This window comes from Polyodon spathula, chromosome 2 (genome assembly GCF_017654505.1).
Source record: "Polyodon spathula isolate WHYD16114869_AA chromosome 2, ASM1765450v1, whole genome shotgun sequence".
Lineage (NCBI taxonomy): Eukaryota > Metazoa > Chordata > Actinopteri > Acipenseriformes > Polyodontidae > Polyodon > Polyodon spathula.
Window position 1 is genome coordinate 7,594,759 of NC_054535.1, and position 20,765 is coordinate 7,615,523.

General features: G+C 38.8%; 1 protein-coding gene across 2 annotated transcripts in view; it reads left to right on the top strand.

The window, feature by feature from the left end:
• The window catches only part of LOC121329629 (phospholipid-transporting ATPase VD-like), a 45,363-nt gene that overhangs the window by 15,605 nt on the left and 8,993 nt on the right, over positions 1 to 20,765 (top strand). For both annotated transcript variants that reach the window (XM_041275319.1, XM_041275327.1), the window contains exons 2-10: positions 2,151 to 2,483; positions 2,931 to 3,125; positions 6,182 to 6,386; positions 6,595 to 6,680; positions 8,300 to 8,406; positions 8,822 to 8,953; positions 9,492 to 9,872; positions 10,186 to 10,406; positions 11,829 to 12,014. In XM_041275319.1, the coding sequence (XP_041131253.1) occupies positions 2,206 to 2,483; positions 2,931 to 3,125; positions 6,182 to 6,386; positions 6,595 to 6,680; positions 8,300 to 8,406; positions 8,822 to 8,953; positions 9,492 to 9,872; positions 10,186 to 10,406; positions 11,829 to 12,014 (1,791 nt within the window). In that variant the 5' untranslated portion in view covers positions 2,151 to 2,205. The remainder of the gene's footprint in view (positions 1 to 2,150; positions 2,484 to 2,930; positions 3,126 to 6,181; positions 6,387 to 6,594; positions 6,681 to 8,299; positions 8,407 to 8,821; positions 8,954 to 9,491; positions 9,873 to 10,185; positions 10,407 to 11,828; positions 12,015 to 20,765) is intronic.

Below are 20,765 nucleotides of genomic sequence, written 5' to 3' on the forward strand. Positions count from 1 at the left end.
TTTTGCCCCTCCCCAAATGTAAAACAAAAAAATCTCTGACATCATAGAAATTCTGTGTTTTTCATTGTTATTCTGTAGCAAATTGATTCCTATGATCCCTGCTACTGAAGTACATAATCAGATTGGTAACGTGGTATGAAAAGGCAGCCCTGCGTCTGCTTTGCATTCATGTACATGTAAGCTGGCCCTGATCCTGGCTTGCAGGACCTGGGCCACATCAAAACGGTGGCCTAAATCTGGGCCGGCCCTGGGCTGCCTTTTTTCTTTTTTGGAGAGTTCACAAATGAGAAAAGGCAGCCCTGAAATTGCAAGTGTGAACAGGGTCTTGGACTTGAACAGAAGACTGGCAGTTTATAATCCCCTTGATTGACTTGTAATTGAGAGGTTAGAGAAAATTTTCAAATGAGGTGACTATTAGCTTATACAACTTCAAAATAAACCAATTACACATGTGAAGAGACAAGAGCGGTAAAGTGAGTTACTTGTTTGGAAAAATAATATTTTCAAATAAATATTTTATAAATGTAATCTCAAATAATAAATATATTTGTCCCTGGCGTGGGCTACATTATACTATCAGTACTGTTTGTCTTAAGTTGCTGATTGTATTACAAGGCAGTCATTTTTAATTTAAGGTTTACCTGATTGATAATCAGAATCTTACAAGACTTTCGACTCTACTTGCTTCTGTGCTATTCCATAAGGACACTTCTTGCAGAGGAAATTAAAGGCTCAATGAAGGCTTCACTTTTAAAAAAAAATAAATAAATAAATAAATAAATAAGATTTAAATTTTTTTTAAAAAAAATTAAACACCATGCCCATGTGTACAATCTCCAGGGTGTTAATGTTCCAGTCAGGTTTATAAATACTCCCTTATTGTTGTAAATTCTCTAAGGAAGTTCACTTGCATCAGTAAGTGAGATAGGAGCAGTGGGGATCAGATGACATCAATGAACACATTGTAAGAGCAATTCTCAAACTGTTTATAAATGTCAGCAAGACCTGTAGGGTGTGTTCTGCTCTTGCATACTTTTTGAAGTGCATTTTAATCAACTATGCTGTATTAAAAAAAAAAAAAAAAAAAAAAAAATCTTCCATTGTGCGTCATGCTATTAAAATTATAGAATTGTCTGTGGCATACTGAATTAATGCACAGAGATTGGTTGGTTGGTTTGTTTGTTTTCTGATTTCTTTTTAGGGCTTTAGTGCTGGGAGGAAAACTTTACTGAGGAATTAACTAGAAGGGTACTACTGTGAAAAAAAATGCTCAGTTTTACCCAACAGCAGAATTAAGGCGTGGCACAACGGTCTGTTTGATTTCTTATTCCCAAGATATGCTACGTAGACCATTTTAGTTATCAGGTTACAATAGGTTATCTGTGGATTTCTCCTTCCTTCTCTGTTCAAAGAAATATTCCATTAATGCAGAGTTTAAAAATAGCATGTTTTCATTATCTGGAAGAGAGGATCGTACATAAATTGGAGCTTCAATGTAAAGACTGGGATGTACCTATTGCACGGGAAGAGCACTGATGCACTCTGCTGTATTGCTAGATGAACTGCATTTCTCATAATATCTTGTTTGAAGTGTCTGTATATTGCATGTACATCCACAGGTTTTTTTTTAGGGGGCTTGCTATACTCTGTGATGTTGCAACCCACTATCCTCCAAATGCCAAAAATGATTGTTATTTTCACCTTCCCCAATGGCGGGCGGGGGGTGGGTGGGGGAATGGGGCAGGAGAGGAGAGGAGAGAAGCACAAGAAGTTGTAGAATCCATACTTGTTTTCTTCCCTTAGGCTCAGAGTACTGATAAAATTGATTTGTACTTTCAGCTGTGTTTCTATGGATCATATTCCGTAAATAAATAATAACTTCATGGATTGGAAAGCAAGCCTTCTAGATAGAGATTTTTTTCACTGAAGTTGCAGAAGTTTAAACTTCACCCTTTAAATTTGATGTGGTGTTTTGCTTATTCTGATTTTCCAAAGGGATCTTCAACCTAAGAAGAACATGCTTAAAACTTAAACCGCTCTAAAACAGGCCTTAAAGTTTGGTGCAAAAGGTCTCTACATGTTCCGCTGTGAACAATCGACATTTGTTTGAGGTGCTTAAAGAATTAAAGTGTTTCTCATTCATCCCATAGCTGAAGCTGAGCTCTTGTTTTACCTACACAAGCCTGCTGGACAGGTGAGAGTACCATGGAGGACCGCATGCGATGGGCCAGGATTCGATGGCAGAGGCTAGTATCTGCTGAAGCCAGCTACAGCAGAGAAGATACATTTTCCTCCACAAGATGCAGCACCACTTACCAGCCATCCAAAAGTGGAGGCAAACACAGGACTGTAATCCCCTGTCTTGGGCGGTTCAAGGAGGAGTACGAGAAAGTATCAAAGTCTTACAAGAACAACAGCATACGAACAACAAAGTACACTCTGCTGAACTTCATTCCTATGAACTTGTTTGAACAGTTTCACAGGTATAATAACAACACAATTTATTGCTGTTCATGGTGGCAGCGTTAACATTTAGCACCCATTGAGGAGTTTAGTTTTTCTTTAAATGTTGAACTGTATTACAATATGTAATGCAATTGATGTGTTTTGTATGTAAATGTGTAAAATACACTTCTGACTGCTCCCTAAATGGCAGCATCTTGCAACAAGGAAGTTATTACTGTAGAATATGTGTGTTTGTGTGGGTGTCCAAACCTTTGCACGCTTACAACACAGAAAAGTATTTTTTAATCCTGTTTGAAGTTTAAAACGTGGAACATGAATGCAAGGTGTATTAGCAGTTATTGAGTTTATAGAGGTTTTTATTGTATACATGTTAAGCATGTCTGCCTGTCCATTAGTATGTCTTGAATTTTGTATTTCTAACTGTGAAGTGGCATGCGTGTTGCTAACATACATGTCTATTTCAGGGCTGCCAACCTTTACTTTCTCTTCATTGTGGTCCTCAACTGGGTTCCTGTGGTAGAAGCCTTTCAGAAAGAGATTACAATGATTCCTCTGGTAGTTGTTTTGATAATCATTTCCCTTAAAGATGGGCTTGAAGACTACAGACGATACAACTTTGATAAGCAGATAAACAACATTATAACCAAAGTATACAGCAAGTAAGTGGTTTAAACAATTTAATTGGTTTACTTGTCTTTTCTGTGCATAACGTGATGCCCAAGGGGCTACAAGGCAACCAGTTGAGGCTTTGTTTAGTTTTTTGATAACTTTCAATAGCAAAACCAGGACAGGAAGTCTAAGTAACTTTTTTTATACTGAAGGCATTGAGAGTCTGTTGTTGGTGACCATGTGTCTACAAGCTGTTGAGAGGCGGAGTAATGTTGCTTCCAGTGGTATGTTATTAACAGACTGTAACATTACTGAGACAATCAGTCACCCATGTCATGTGGTATGGAAACAGCCACAGTTCCAAGTTTAAGAGGAGACGAAGAAGGAAATTACTATATTGTTCTAAGAGAGACTATAAGCCACATATCCGTTCATAAAATGGCAATGAAGGAAATAGCCAGCTTCCACTATGAAAGGAAAAGAGAGAAGAAAAAAGCTTCTGATAGGAAAAGAATTGTGGTCTCCAATGCACTGAACAAAGATGTATCCAAATGGATGAAGATTATCTATTCTGGAAACAAGATCCGGACCAATAAGTACACTTTTTGGTCTTTTCTTCCAAAAAATCTTTTTGAGCAGCTTCACAGATTTGCAAATATTTATTTTATTTCTATTGCTGCTTTGAATTTTGTACCAGTCGTGAATGCCTTCCAGCCTGAGATCGCAGTGATTCCCGTAGTCACTATTCTCCTGATAACTGCAGTTAAGGATCTCTGGGAGGATAGCAGGAGACTCAGGTCTGATAGCAGGATCAATAACTGTCTCTGTCTGGTATACATCAGGTACTGTACAGTGTGTTTGGCATTTTGTTTAGCTTCATCAAACTTTATTGATTTTTAATGCTGAGTAAATAAACGATGATGATAAAATGTCCTATTTACGCCATCTTCTGTATGTGAAGTATTACCGTTAACAACTTGAGTAAAAAGTATGGCCTTGCCAAAAAGGAATGAGGAAGAGGGGTGGGAGAACTACTTCTTGCTGAACTATTGAAACCACAGAGGAAGGGATTGATTCACGGTCACATATGAAATAAAATGCTCTTGCATTTAAGCAACTGTTGTTATTGCCCTAGAATACATGTGCACACACATCCACAACTTGGTGTTCCCATGCTGAGTTTAAATTGGCTGCCATTTATCCTAATTAACCTGAGAGCTATGGGGTGAGTGCCCTGCTGTCTTCACCGTGGTGAAATTATTTTGCTAACCATGTTTCATTTACTTGCCCACCAGGTGAACCATCTGTATATGAATGGCATTTCCTGTAGCTAAATCAACAAACTGAATATAATACAAGAGTTCAAAACTTCCCTATTGCCCTTGTGGTTTTTATGTTTACATGAACTGTGTTGGTTGCTCTTGTCAACAATGAAACTTTAGAAATGGTTTTGTTTTTCATGACTAAAGAAGTGAATGATAGGCACTCTCTTTGTTTAGAGCCACCTTATTTCAACCCTTTGGTTTGAAGTGGTGGAATTTTGATGTCCAACACAATTAAAATGAGATAAATGCTAATGTAATAATAATTGAAATAATGAATGAATACAGCAGCCTTTTCTTAATGCACTGTGCGTATTATATTGGTGGTATATATTTTTTTAATTTTATATATATGCAGTGAGAAAAAGAGAAAGTAAATCTGTCAAACGTAGGTTGTTTATAATGGAACCTGAAAAGTTGAATGAAATTTTCATAAGATTGAAAAACACTTTCAACAAAGAAATAAATCATAAGGTCTAGTGGTCCAACTCCAAATATATACAGATAATATTTACTCAAAGGGATATGGAGATTGAATGGACAATCAGATGTTAGTGCTTGTGGGAAAAAGGAGAGACTTAAATTGTGATGTGTTTTTTTTTTCAGAGTGCGGTGTACTTTTCTTGCAATGTAACCTACATAACACTATAACATGTATAGCTATTGAAAGCCTTCCCTATGAAACAAGTCCTTAAAACCTAACCTAGCATTTTGAAAGCTGAGCGTGGAGGGCCTAGGTCACTAGTTCCCAATCTGATGAATTTTGAAAGAATTATTTGCCAGAGGTTTGAGATGAATATAGGGTGGGTAGTTAGCTACCAGAAACTTACAGTAAGCTATTTGCACAACAGAGAATGTCACTCAATCACTGTGTTAGCCAGCTTCTATTCTCTCAATGTGATTTCTGTTTGGAAGTTTTAAGTACAGCTTTCGTTCCTGTTTAACCTGTCCGCTGTAAGATTTAACTTGATATTTGCCCTTTACTTCTAATTTTAATTAGCCTGTGTTTGTATGTTTTTAACTATGCTTTACTTAATTGTTGCCAAGCTTTTTGTTTCTATGATCTTTTGTCTTGAACAGACTGTCTTTTAAAATGCATACGTTCTGCTAGATGACTTGTGACCTGGTATGTTTTGTGCTTTTAAATAACGCTATGCACACAGCATAATGTAGTTTTGCATTGAGTCATCATGTCTCTAGGAAGTCAATCAATCTTTATTTTATATAGCGCCTTTCATAGTGGAACTGTGTATAAAGAGCCAGGATACCAGAGGCAGATCCCTGCCAGGGGATATAGTGGAGGTGTTGCAAGTACGCTTAAGAGTTTGCATGTATCTAGAGATCTGCAAGTGCAATTGATAATGGCCTTAAATTTGCACCTTTTAAATCTTGATAATAGTGTATCAGTGGGTTGTGAAAGAGGGACATACAGGATATTGAGGAGGCTCTGTAATGTTGTATATTGTTTTAAAAAATAAATAAAATAAAAACTGAAAATCCAAACCCTTTTCAATAATACTGTAGACATAGCTAATGCAAACCCCTTCAATAATACTGTAAACATAGCTAATGCAAACCCTTTCAATAATACTGTAGGCACAGCTAATGCAAACCCTTTCAATAATACTGTAGAAACAGTTAATTCAATCGTCTTCAGTGTCTAATTTGCAGTGTTGTTCACATTCACATTGTTGAGAACATACAGTATACCTATTTGGTTAAGGTTTTTTTTCTTTTTTTGGTTTTATGGTATTTTATCATGATGCGTTTTTGTAATATTCCAGGAAACACCAGCAATTTGTTCATAAATGCTGGAAGGATGTCCGTGTTGGAGACTTCATCCGACTCTCGTGCAATGAGATCATTCCTGCAGACATGGTTCTTCTCCACTCTTCTGATCCAGACAGTATCTGTCACATTGAAACTGCAAATCTGGATGGAGAGACCAATCTTAAGCAAAGACAAGTAGTGAAAGGATTTCCAGAGCAGGTACGACAGCATGTTTTTGCAGTTTCTTTTAACAAAGCATTTGCTTATTCGTACTCTTATGTAAATGTCTGTCCTATACCAGATAAAAATGTGAACCAGTTTTATTTGAATTGATTAAGTATTTATTATTTTAAATACATTAAGGAGTTGATTGACATGAGGACAAACACCACGTTCTGTTAAATATGTTGATCTGCTTTGTTTGTAGGGCTTTGAAGTGAATCCTGAAAAGTTTAACAGTAGAATTGAATGTGAAAGTCCCAACAGTGACCTGAATCGCTTTAGAGGCTTCATGTAAGTAGATTTGTTGCAATAGAAGTCTAACTGTTGTAATTGTAGGGTTGTGGTTCAATTTCTTAATTACAACATTCATTCTGTTATTGTCATTATCAAGGATTTATTACTAAATTATAAAGACTCAAATGATAAGATTACATTTACTTGATTCCAGTACAAACTTACATGTTTTAAATTTCTGTTACATTTGGATTTGTAAGGTGGTCAGTAGCATCAAACAGGAAATGTTAAGGCAGAGGCCAAGGCTGCATGTTTCTGCTGGGAGGTGTCTGTATAGGGGCTGGATAGGATATCTGGAGGGGAATCGTCTTGGGGATTGTCTAATAACTACACTTACATTTATACTGAAAACAAATCATTTAAAATAAGATGGGCCTCTTTAACTATTTCCTTTTATCTGTTCTTAAGAAACTGATCCTTGTGTTTATCTCCCAGCCATCACCTTACGATATACATCACAGGTTAAATATAGGTCAGCACGTACACATTCTCTAGCTATAATACATCTGTCAAAACCACGTCTTTGAGCTTATCATTCGTACATTTCCTCTTGACATTTTTACTTTCTGGATAGTTCACTGAAAACTCACACTTATTCCCAATTATTCTCCACTCAAAGCTATAAAACCCTCTCACTCCATCTCTCCTCAGAGCTATAAAACCCTCTCACTCCATCTCCACTCAGTTATAAAACACTCACTCCATCTCCACTCAGTTATAAAACACTCACTCCATCTCCACACTGCTATTAAACCCTCTCACTCCAGTTACTGGTGCACTTGGTATACATGATCACATTTATTATTAATTATTATTATTATTATTACACCGTGTAACAATTTTTTTTTTTTTTTTTTGTTCCTGGGTAGTAAGTGTTATTTCCTAATTGCTTATGCCTCAAAAGTATAGAAAATGGCTATTATTCCCCACAAACTTTGCTTTTGTGACCAGGACAGTGATATTTCAAAATATCACTATTTCCAATGGGAAAATGGGCAAATGTGTGTGTTTTCGTGCATATAAAGTCAGAAAAAAAACAACATATGAATCCAAATTAACATGTATTTATACTAAAGTAATACAAAAATGACTACAAAAGATTTAGAAGCGAGTAGTTTTTCTAGATTTACAATTATACTGTAAATACAGTATAATACACTATACTTTTGAGGCATAAGCAATTAGGAAATAACACTTACTACCCAGGAACAAAAATTGTGTTACATAGTGTTATTATTATTATTTATTGATTGACTGATAAATCACATATAATTATATTATGTATTACAAAAGTTATTGTATATAATAAATGTATGTGGATAGCATTCAATCTTGACATTTGTTGTATATTCTATTTGTGCAAAAATATGGAAATGTACTTGTTCTTTAATCAAAGTGAAACTCTTTAAATGAAATGTATGCAAGACCCTAGAGTGTTCTGCAAAGTGGTATAAATGCATTTGAAAGTGTCTTCATTGTAGAGAACCGTATGTCGTGGCAAATTGTTTGGTTCCTTATGTGATGTTGTCTGAGGAAGAACAAAGTTTCTAGCTCGCTATTATATAATTATAAAAAAATATTCGGACATGAAACTGTGTTTGCTGAATTTGTTTTAGGGAACATCCTAATAAAGAACGCGTTGGCCTGTATAAAGAGAACCTGTTGTTACGAGGGTGCACAATGAGAAATACAGAAGCTGTTGTTGGCATTGTTGTCTATGCTGGTAAGTTTTTTTTTTTTTTTTTTTTTTTTTTTTTTTTTTCTAGAGTTATCTGTACACCTTAGTCATAGTAGACACATGTTCCCTATATCAAAGGCAGACTCCAGACTGACCTATTATGTGTTCATAATAAGCTGGTTACTGGTGTGGAGGTAAATTGCGTTCAAACACCATGATTTATGATCCGTGTAAAAGCCACTTACATAGTCAATACTATGTTTTGTTTGTGTGCAGGATTCCTGTGAATTCAAAGTGCTATTGTGATTAACTTAAACAGCTTCTCTGAGTAATTCTGAATACCTTTTGATTTTGTGATACATGATTTAAATGTTTCAGCACTTTCTGTTAAGGCTTTGTAAATAGGCCTTGGCGGATTTCCAGCACAGAAACCCTTGACAGATCTTTTCCTGTTTTAAAGGACATGAGACCAAAGCGATGCTTAACAACAGCGGGCCTCGTTACAAACGCAGCAAGATGGAGAGGAGGCTGAATGTAGATGTCTTATGGAGTGTTGTTCTACTTCTCCTGATGTGCTTGACCACAGCTATAGGTAACTGAAAATGAGGTACTGTGTATGTGCCCTGTTAGGAAGTGTGGGCAGATAAATCCGTACTGGTAAGTGCATTTACCAATAATGGCACACCAGGAGGCAACGTGCTTGATTGCAAAGTAAATCTCATTGGAACTGAAGAAACAAATAAAGGGGCCAGTCCTGTCTTTGACGACACTGAAGGATACTGACAGGAGCTGTAGTTGTACCCGTAAAGCACAGATTAAAACAAGAATGTATACCTGTCTGAAGCAGTGAGGCATGCTTAATGTGCTTTATATGTGGGGGAAATGTGTGATATTCAATCAGAGGAGAGCCTTTTTACAGTCACCAAAAAGGGTGAATCTTATATACTGGGCGACCATGGATTTACATTTTCAGGTGGAGGTTGAGTAGTGGTCCTGATTTCATCGTCACTTGTATTTTATGTATGTATGTATGTATGTATGTATGTATGTATGTATGTATGTATATATTTCACTGAAAGAATAGCAATCCAAGCTGATGTAATATTGTTTCTTTTTTTGTCTTACTTAAGGACATGGGATATGGTTGAACAGCTTTGCAGATAACCCTCCATTTGTTGTGCCAGAGCCTAATGGGAAACAAACTCATCCAGTATTGGCAAGCTTTCACATGTTTTGGACAATGATCATTGTGCTGCAGGTTTTAATTCCAATTTCCCTCTACGTGTCGATTGAAATAGTCAAACTTGGGCAGATCTTTTTTATTCAAAATGACATTGACCTGTACAATAAAAAGCTGGATGTGTCCATCCAGTGTAGAGCTCTCAATATCACAGAGGACCTTGGCCAGATCCAATACATTTTCTCCGACAAAACCGGCACCCTCACTGAGAACAAGATGGTTTTCCGCAGGTGCAGCATCGCGGGCGTGGAGTATTCTCATGAAGACAATGGTAGGCTCAGAAAGAGAAGTGTAGTGTTTCTGTTTGTTTTGTTTTTTTTTTCCCCCCAGAAACATGAGATGTTCAAAATGAGAATTTCATGCCACAGCCAAACTCCAATTATTATTGGACATGAATGATATACAATGCTGTGCTAGGGAATTAAGCTACAGTACTAGTGAATTTGCTGCTTGTGTGAAGTACAGTTTAAAAGAATAAGTATGCTAGACATTTTGCTGCTTTTTTCTGCTTTAAAAAAGAAATAAGCAAGCAATGTTAAGAGTCCCTTGCTGAAGCTTCAACAATTACTTACATTTTATAACAGGAAAAAGGCTGGAGCTGTACCAGGATATTGACTCGGATGATGAGGAATATCAGAGTGGAGCTCTGAACACCAAATCAGATCTGAAAATGCAGAGCTGCACGACACTGAACAAGCCCCGGAGCTCTTCCCTCAATACCTTTAACAGCTGTCCATCTCTACCTGTAGGAGATGGGCAAACGAACGCACACAGCCCTCGGCACGTAGCTTTCAGTAGCAGAATGGTTAGTTTTGCCTTTTAGACTGGAGTTTTCTCAGCTGAGGAAAATGTGCATTCTGATTCCTATCTTCTGGAAAATGTAGAGCAGCATTCACGTTCACGACTCAGATGTCAGCTCTTTTGCACTCTGTTCCATTGCAGCAGTACTACCCACTGAGTTATTCTCTACTGGCTGTTCCTTTCTCCTAAAAACATTTAATGAAGATGCAAGTTGTAATTTTGCAACTTTTCATTCAGATCCCTATTCATATGGCTATCTTTTTTTTTCTACAAATAACAAGCCTATTTTTTTCATTAATTCTGTAACATCCTGGCCCTTGTGTTTTATTTTATAGAAGGTAATTTACCATAAACATTGTACAACTCTATTTTCTAGGCATTTTTGCGGGGCCCTTAAAAGGGAGGAGCGACTAATACACCGGTGAGATGTGTGCGCCAGTGTGTCTAATATTAAACCACAGTACCAGTGCCACAATGGGATTACTACAGACACGGTTATCTCACACAAACTTAACTGTCAACAACCTGATTTATTTTTTCAGGATCTACGGCATTCAGGTCATGTTGGTTGCTAGGTTTAAACACAAAACCTCTGATCTAATTAAGTTGTAATTTGTTACTCTCAATAGCTTTAGTCATTTTGAATGTTAAACGCAAGCTTTGAGGTTCTTGACTGACATCTCGACCCAGGTGCGCACGTACATGGAGAAAAAAGAAAATAGTGGTTAGTTATCAGTCTTCGGAATATGAAAATGTCACAAGAGGATATGTTCTTGAACTTGTTCGGGTACACGATAAGCTAAAATAAAATAGGTTAATACAGATGTGATGTGGTATGTATAACTTGATTTTACTCTTAATTTCGTTTAATTTTTTGAAATTTTAAAAAACGGAATAGCCTAGAAGTTTAACGAAAAACAACACTAAATTATTATGGAATAAAATGTTGCAAGCAAGGGTTATTTCGCTACTAAACCTGTGTATCTTTTTTGTCAGTGTTGAGCATCTAGGAAAAAGAATCCAGTTTAAAAAAAGAAATATTTTAAACACAAAAAGGTTTTTTCCTAAAACCGAAGTCTCAGAAAGGGAGGAGCATATTTTACACGAGTGCGACATATACTATAGTAATTTTCCAGTGTGCATTTTATGCGCTGACTGATCTTTCCCGGTAAGTGGGTTTTGGGGTGTTTGTTGAAAAATGTGTTGTAAGACAGCTAGGTGACCTCCAGTCAGCTTGCAGTCTATGTTAACACAGACCTCTGTCATCTAGGACAGGGTATCAGAGGTTGGGAAAAATCCTGAAGTTAACAGTTAGCATCAAACAGAAGGTGATGATTATATTAACATGTCAATATTTAAATACAAACATGGCATGAGGACACTAAGGAGAATAATCCAAATCATTTTCTTCTTTTTTTCTGTATAGGAACAGAATGTGGTGCCTGACCCTCGCCTCTTGAGGAAGTACAAGCTGATCTCCTCACCCTCCCTCATGCTGGGTGAATCTTCTGGAGGTGGCTCTCTAGAAACAATGTACATTGTGGACTTCTTTCTTGCTCTGGCAGTCTGCAATACTGTTGTGGTATCTTCCCCTAACCAGCCAAGACAAGGGGTATGTTCCAGTTTGGCATACAGTGTGTATATTACAATGGAAATGTATAAAATTTTAGATTTTTGTAAGTAATACAAAAATGATGTAAATAATGTAACAAGCCTTTCTCTTTACTACTTTAAACCATGTTCTAAGTTTAAGCACTGTAGAAATACATTTCTAAAACTGCATCATTGAAAAATATGTAATTTGATTCTGTTGAGCTCCCTGAATTGCTGGAATATATAGTATTTGTTTGCACTGAAAGCAATAGAGCTTTAATAAATAATTTTTTGTTTCCTGAAAACAAAAACAAATGAAAAAAGAATAATCATATACGTTATAATCGTACTTCTAGAGCTTCATAATTCATATCAGAAAGTCGCTGTGTGATTAGATATTCTGTGCTTTGCTTCTAAACTCCACTCGTTCCCAGCACACGCCATCACTGTTTGCAAACAACGTCAATAAATTCACCTGGCAAATTCAGTGTAAAACTAGGCACTAAAGTCTCAATTGAAAATTGCCTATCAATATGAGCCATTACCTACCAGATAGGAGACAAAAAAAAAACAGACAGAATAACTTAATACCACTTAGTTTACCAAAATGAAAATCATTTATTATAGATGCCGGTGATATTAGTTAACAGTACGCTGTGCAGCATCAACCTAGAAATCTGTCTGTGTGAACTTCATTTTGTTATTCCATTGTGAATTTACACAAAGGGGAAATGCATAAATATAATATCTTTTTGTGTAAAAGATAAAAAATACATTTATCTGAAATCAAATGAACTGAAGCACAATCTCATCATCATTGTCACATCACAGGCTTAATAAAAGTGCAAATGCCATGAAAGTGAAACATAATGTTTGTGGTTTGCAAAACAAATAATACTATATTTGCTGTTTTAGAACACACACACACACACACACACACACACACACACACATATATATATAATTAGACACACAGTGCCTTGCAAAAGTATTCAGACCCCTGAGCAATTCTCTCATATTACTGAATTACAAATGGTACATTGAAATTTCGTTCTGTTCGATATTTTATTTTAAAACACTTAAACTCAGAATCAGTTATTGTAAGGTGACATTGGTTTTATGTTGGGAAATATTTTTAAGAAAAATAAAAAACTGAAACATCTTTCTTGCATAAGTATTCAACCCCTGTGCTGTGGAAGCTCCCAGTTTGCACCGATGAATGAAATTGTTTAACAAGGACACAATTACCTTACCATTGGTCTCCACCTGTGAACCATTAAAGTTGCTGTCAAATTTTCTGGATAAAAACCCCACTGTTGAAGGATCATTGGTAAGGCTGTGAATCCGAAGGAAAATGAAGACCAAAGAGCATTCTACAGAAGTTAGAGATAAAGTAATGCAAATGCATAGATTAGGGAAAGGGTACAAAATAATATCCAAGTGTTTGGATATCCCAGTGAGCACAGTTGGATCAATAATCAGGAAATGGAAGCTGCATCACACCAACCAGGCACTGCCAAGAAAAGGCCTTCCCTCAAAACTCAGTGCTCAAACAAAAAGGAGACTTGTGAGAGAAGCCACAGAGAGGGCAACAATCACTTTGAAGGAGCTACAGAGTTCAGTGGCTGGGAGTGGAGTAATGGTGCACCAGTCAACCTTATCAAGAGCTCTGCATAACACTGGCCTGTATGGGAGGAGAAAGAAGCAGTTACTCAAAAAGTACCATCTCAAAGCACGTCTGGAGTTTGCCAGAAAGCATGAGAGTGGCCCAGCTGTGATGTGGGGGAAAAGGTTTTGTGGTCAGATGAGACCAAGATAGAGCTTTTTGGCCAAAAAAAGTGCTATGTGTGGTGCATACCTAACACTGCCCATGCCTCAAGACACACCATCCCTACAGTGAAGTATGGTTGTGGCAGCATCATGCTGTGGGGATGCTTCTCATCAGTAGGGACTAGGCATCTTGGTACAATTGAAGGAGGAATGGATGGAGCAAAATACAGGAAAATACTGCAAGAGAATCTGCTTCAGTCTGCTAAAAAACTGATGCATGGGAGGAAATTCACCTTTCAGCAGGACAATGATCCCAAGCACAAGGCCAAAGCAACATTGGAGTGGCTCAAGAACAAAAGGGTGAATGTCCTACAGTGGCCCAGTCAAAGTCCTGATCTCAATCCCATTGACAATCTGTGGCACTATTTGAAAATTACAGTCCACAAGCGTCATCCAACCAACCTGAACAACCTGGAGCAAATCTGCCAAGAAGAAGGGGCCAAAATCACTCCGACACTGTGTGCAAAGCTGGTACATACTTACCCTAAAAGAGTTAAAGCTGTTATTGCAGCGAAAGGTGGTTCTACCAAATATTAATGTGTGGGGGTTGAATACTTATGCAAGCCAGATATTTCACTTATTTATTTTTCTTAAAAATATTTCCCAACATAAAACCTATGTCACCTTACAATAATTGATTTTGAGTTTCAGTGTTTAAAAATAAAATATCAAACAGAATGAAATTTCAATGTACCATTTGTAATTCAGTAATATGAGAGAATTGGTCAGGGGTCTGAATACTTTTGCAAGGCACTATCTATCTATCTATTTATCTATCTATCTATCTATCTATCTAGCTAGCTAGCTATCTATCTCGACTTGTTTTGCCTGGCGGAGTGAGTGCGGTATGGAGTGCTGGTGTATGCGTGAGCGCTGCTGGCAGGTTTGTCGGTCTTTTCCTCTTTGTTTCGATATTGTTTTGCATTTCTTGTTTAAAGTGTACTGGTGAACAGTTTTGTGTGCTGAGCTGACGCTCTGTCAGCGACAGCGGGCAGGATGGCCGGCACAGGAGGGAGGCCGCCGCCAAACTTTTCTTTTGAAAAGTTAACCCGCCGACACGGAGTTAAAGTTTCCGCTGAGGGGTTTATCCCTTTGGAGGAATGTGTGCTCTCTATTGGGGAGGTAGTCGGTTGTGAAAACGTAAAATCGGCTTCTCGCATGAGCGGCTCGATTGTGGCTTTTTTAGGTACGGTGGAGTTAGTATCAATGGTTGTAGAAAAGGGGATTGTTGTTAATAATACTTTTCTTCCAGTAATTCCTTTAGCTGTCCCAGCTAGGAGAATCACCCTTTCTAATGTTCCCCCGTTCCTGAGAAATGAAGTGATAGAAAGGGAACTGGCTAGATATGGGCAGCTCATGTCCGGGCTGAAGAGAATACATTTAGGCTGCAAGCCACCACATTGGAAACATGTTATGTCGTTCAGAAGGCAGTTGTTTATGATTCTTAAAAACATTGATGAAGATCTTAACATCACGCTTAAGTTTAAGGTGGATGGCAGTGATTATGTTATTTATGCAACCTCTGACTCAAAGTGTTTCAGATGTGGGACTGAAGGACACCTGGTGAAAAACTGTCCAGAGAAGGAGAATGGGGAGCGGGATAGGAGTAAGGGAGACGAGACTGCTGATAAGCAGAAAGCAGGACCTGCTGGTGCTGGGCTCGATGGCGGATCAGTACCTGCGGGCAGCACGGAGGGAGAGCAGGCTAGTGACGGGGTGGCAGCTGAGCCCCAGGAGGCAGGCAGTGACGCTGTAGTGGGGGCGGAAAGCCAAACCAAAGCACAAGATAACGCAAAAGAAAGTGAGAGCGTAGAAAGTCATGGAACGGAGGGAGAGGGTGAGCAAATGGACACAGAGGTGGTTGCTAGTGTGTGGGGTGATGTTCAGATACAGGTAGAAGGGGTAAAGTTCGCAGAGGATAGTGAGGCTTTTAGACTGCCAGGGAAAAAAAGAGTGAGCAAAATGGAGGACAGTGCTGTCACAAAAAAAGCAGCGTTTCGTCTGATGGCAGTAGTGTTGGTATGGAGCCTGGGAGCTCTGCAGAGTCGAGCAGCACGCAGGCTGTCAGCACAGTGACAGACAATCCCGCTGGAGACAGTGAGGATGAAGGCAGTCTCGCTGACTCCTCACAAGCATCGTAATCGCTGGGCGCGTATAAACCCTGGGGAGGGTACAGTGTGCAAAGCATCAAAGATTTCCTGGAGCAGACGAAAGGGCGAAAGGGAATTGATGTTGAGGATTTTTTTCCCGATATTGATTTGTTTCTGAGCTCAGTACGAGGTTTAAAGCAAATCGTGTCTGCTCAGGAAACATTTAGTACTCAGGAGCTAGTGCGACTCAAATACATATCGCGCAAACTCCGTGGCAATGTTAAACACAGTCAGTCCTGATAGCCAGTACACTCCTAATACTCTTTCTCTTTACTGTCTGCTTGTTTTTCTTTTCTGAATATCAATGTGTTTCCTTTTCAAACTCTGCAATGGCTAACTTTAATACCGGGTGCCTTAATATTAATGGCTGTAGAAGTGCTTTTAAAAGAGCCACATTGTTTGAATTTATCTCGCAGAAAAGTCTGCATGTTACGTTTTTGCAGGAGACTCACATAGATGGGGGAAATCAGGTTGATTGGGAAAGGGATTGGAAAGGGGATGGTTATTTCAGTAATGGAACTAATGTGAGTGCTGGGGTTAGTATTTTGTTTTCTGAGGGGTTTAAACCGAGCTCTGTAATTGCCTGTGAAATCATACAAGGACGGCTACTTAGAGTTCAAGCGGTGATTGAAGGCAGAGTCTTTGTATTTGTTAATGTTTATGCACCTACAGATGGTAGGGAGAGAGTAAGCTTCCTCCAGAGGCTTGAATGTATGTTGGGCGAATGTAAAACTGATGAGGTGTTAGTTTTAGGTGGGGATTTTAATTGCACAGCTGATAGTAGATTAGACCCGAATCACATTGAGCCACATCCCCAGTCTGCCAGGGAACTGGTTAGAATTGAAAACTCTATGGAACTAGTTGATGTGTGGAGAAACATTAATGCAAAGGATAGGCAATACACATGGGTTAAAACACATGCCACTGATGTTTCTATGGCTAGATTGGAGTGGTTTTACACTGTTAAACATAATTTAAACATTTTTAAATCTTGTTTTATCAGCTCCACAAGCCTGTCAGATCACAGTTTAGTTTCTGTAAGTGTGTTGCTCCCCTCTCTGAGAATACAAATTGCATATTGGCATTTTAATACTACTTTGATTAATGATGAGCATTTTAGGAAAGTTTTTAATTTTTTTGGGAGAGATGGAGATTTAAAAAAAGAGACTTCTCCTCGTTGCGGCAATGGTGGGATGTAGGGAAGGTGCAGACTCGATCTTTTTGTCAGCAGTATACTAGAAACGTCACAAAGAGCTTAAATAAAACCATGAGAGAGCTGGAGGAGGACATTCTACAGCTCCAGAGAGCTCTGGAGTCCAGCCCAAACGAAAGGCTGATTGAGGGCCTGAAATGTGAAAAAAGGGGGTTGGTGGATCTGCTGGACGTAAAGGTGCAGGAGGCTCTGGTGAGATCGCGGTTCCAGAGCTTAGTGGAGATGGATGCACCCACTCGCTATTTCTTTGGACTGGAGAAGAATAATATCTTTCTAATTCGAGATATACTGGCAGCCTCCAAGCTTTTTGGTTTCAATGCAGGTGTAGTGTCGTTGGATCAGGAAAAGGCTTTTGACCTGGTAGATCACCTTTAATATCTTTCTAATTCGAGATATACTGGCAGCCTCCAAGCTTTTTGGTTTCAATGCAGGTGTAGTGTCGTTGGATCAGGAAAAGGCTTTTGACCTGGTAGATCACCTTTATCTGTGGAAGGCACTAAAAGCTTTTGGGTTTGGGACCAGTTTCTTAGAGAAGGTTCAGCTGCTCTATGGTGACGTTTCTGGTCTATTGAAAATCAATGGTGGCTTAAGCGCCCCTTTCCCTGTTCAGAGAGGTATTAGACAGGGGTGTTCCATGTCTGGTATGCTCTATGCTTTAGCAGTAGAGCCTCTTATAAATGAGCTGAGGAGGGTATTGACTGGACTGTCCATTCCTCAGTGTCCCGGTAAACCAGTGAAGGTAACAGCTTATGGAGATGACATTGCTGTATTTGTTAACAACCAAACTGATGTTGACAGTGTAGGCACCTGCCAAAGACTGTTTGAGCAGATGACATCTTCTAAAGTAAACTGGGATAAGAGTAGTGCAGTGCTTCTGGGGGACTGGAGGGGTTGTCATCCTCCAATTTTACCTGCTGGTTTGCAATGGAGCAGGGGCGGGCTCCTTTATCTTGGTGTCCATGTCGGGGGGGGGGACAGCACAGTGCAGAGGAATTGGGAGGGGTGGTGGAGAAGGTGAAAGGCAGGTTCCAGCGGTGGAAATGGCTGCTTCCCCAGATCTCCTATAGAGGTAGGGTACTCATTATTAATAACTTGGTGGCCTCTAGCTTGTGGCACAGGTTCATCTGCTTGGAGCCACCACAGTCATTAGTAAAACAGGTTCAGGCTGTGATGCTGGAGTTTTTTTGGGATGGGGTACATTGGATCAGACAGAGTGTGCTGTACCTGCCACTGGCTGAGGGGGGACAGGGACTCGTAGACCTTTCTAGCAGGACGGAGGCTTTTAGGTTACAGGCCCTGCAGAGGCTGCTGTATTGCACTGAGGACATCCCGTGGAGGCTGTTTGCCTGTGCCTTCCTGCAGCAGGTGGGGAGGCTGGGTCTGGATAGGGGTCTTTTTCTGCTAGAAATGGGTAAACTGGAGATGGACCGACTGCCAGACTACTATAAGAGCCTGCTGAGGGCATGGCAGTGGGTGCGTATTGAGCAGAGGGGCAATGAAAACATTAGCCTTGATTGGCTCCTAGAAGAGCCGTTAATATATAACACATTCTTGAAATGTGATATTGTTCAGGCTGCTACTTTTATACATATGTTAGTGAAGGCAGGTGTTGTAAAGCTTAAAGCCCTTTTAGATTTCAACACCTACAGCTGGGTGACTCCTCAGTGGTTAGGGTTTGCTCTGGGGATGCGGTCTGTCCGCACTGCTGAGCATTTCCTCACCCAGGTGCGTGCTGCTCTCCCCGATGAGGGGCTGGAGCTCTTGAGACAGCTGTTCAGGGATCAGAGAGTTCCGCACACTGATTCCCCCTTTCCATCACTGTTATTGTCCCCAGTGATCGGTCAGGCTTCTGATGAGCAGGGTTTACTGACTGTAGAGGGTCCGAGAGATCTCCCTCTGTGCACAGTAGAGGGGAAACAGCTGTATAGGGTGTGTGTAAAGGGTCGATACCAGCAACAGCTCAGGGCACTACCAGACACACACTGGAGAGAGAGGCTGGGGGTGGCGGAACAGATCGTGCCAGCTTGGAGAACCCTGTATAAGCCACCGCTGCCAAAAAGATCGGGGGATCTGCAGTGGAGGATCTTACATACCATCGTTGCCGTTAACTCCTTTGTGAGCATCATAAACCCTGAGGTGAAGGATTCCTTTCCATTTTGCTCACAGATGGAGACTGTTTATCATTGTTTTGTGTTCTGCACCAGATTGAAACCTTTGTTTGCTGCTCTGATGGAATTGCTTGCTGGGTTGGGTTTTGTGTTCTCTGAGGTGGTTTTTATTTTTGGTTTTACATATTGTAAAAAGAGAAAGTACTCAATCCAGCTGGTGAATTTTATTATTGGACAGGCCAAATTAGCAATTTTAAAGAGCAGGAAAAACAAAATGAATGACGTTTTAAATACTGATCCTTTTGTTATTTTTTTAGAATGCTTGTATTAACACGGGTTAGATTGGATTTTAATTTTTATAAGGCAATGCATAATTTAACAATGTTTGAGGAAGTCTGGTGTGTAGACAACGTGTTGTGTGCTGTTAAGGATGGTGATCTGGAGGAGTATCTGTGATGTGAATTGTTATGTGTCCACAGTATTTTATGTATTGTTTTGTTTACCTTGAGTGGATCTGAATTGATTTCATCATATCTGTTTTTATAAATATTGATTGTGTGTATTCTACTTAATTGTTAAATAAAGTTTTTTCAAAAATATCTATCTATCTATCTATCTATCTATAAAATAAAAAATATAATGTTTGGCAGATTTTACCCAAATTTAAATCACAGTAGATGCTGTAGTCAGAGGTGAAAGTAACTGTAATTTATTGCCGGTGTAGTGTTATTTTCAGGTACAGGTTAAAGTGTAACTCTGTGCACTGCACTTGCTTGCCCATGCCTAAATGACTTTCGCTAAGGAAGCAGGGAATCCCCCATTCAAATCTGATACGTTATGCTGTTTTTGTGTTTTCCAACTTGTTTTTTTTTTTTTTTTTTTTTAATTGAATGCATCATAATTTCTAGTCATATCATTTTTTATGTAATTTATCATTTTTCCACCATTATGAAATTAGTATGTGAATATTTATCATATGCAATACATTGGGTCTTGTATGTATTTTTTTTTTTTTTTCACTTGCTTTGCGGTGGACTTCTTTTTTTTTTTTTTTTTTTTTTTTTTTTTCTTTTTAGAGAAATGGATTGTCTTTCCGGATTTGTTTGCCAAAAAAAAAGTAAAGCTAAATGTACCTCTTTTTGACAATAGGGAAACACCCATTAGATTGCAATTAATTGCACATGTACCAAAATCTGACAGTGTACCACTTTCTGATATTACACAGGTAATTTTGGTTTTGCATACCACATTCTGATGATGTACCTTTTTCTAACACTACACTGGCTCTATATTCCAGATCACAGCTTCTATTAAAGAGAAAAACAACATCCACAAACTTGAACTTGATGCTTATCTATAAACTTCAGATACATTCAAATGTATTTATTATTATTATTATTATTATTATTATTTGCATTTTTCCTAAGGGATATCAGACAACATCTGTTAGGTAAATTGTCATCGTACCC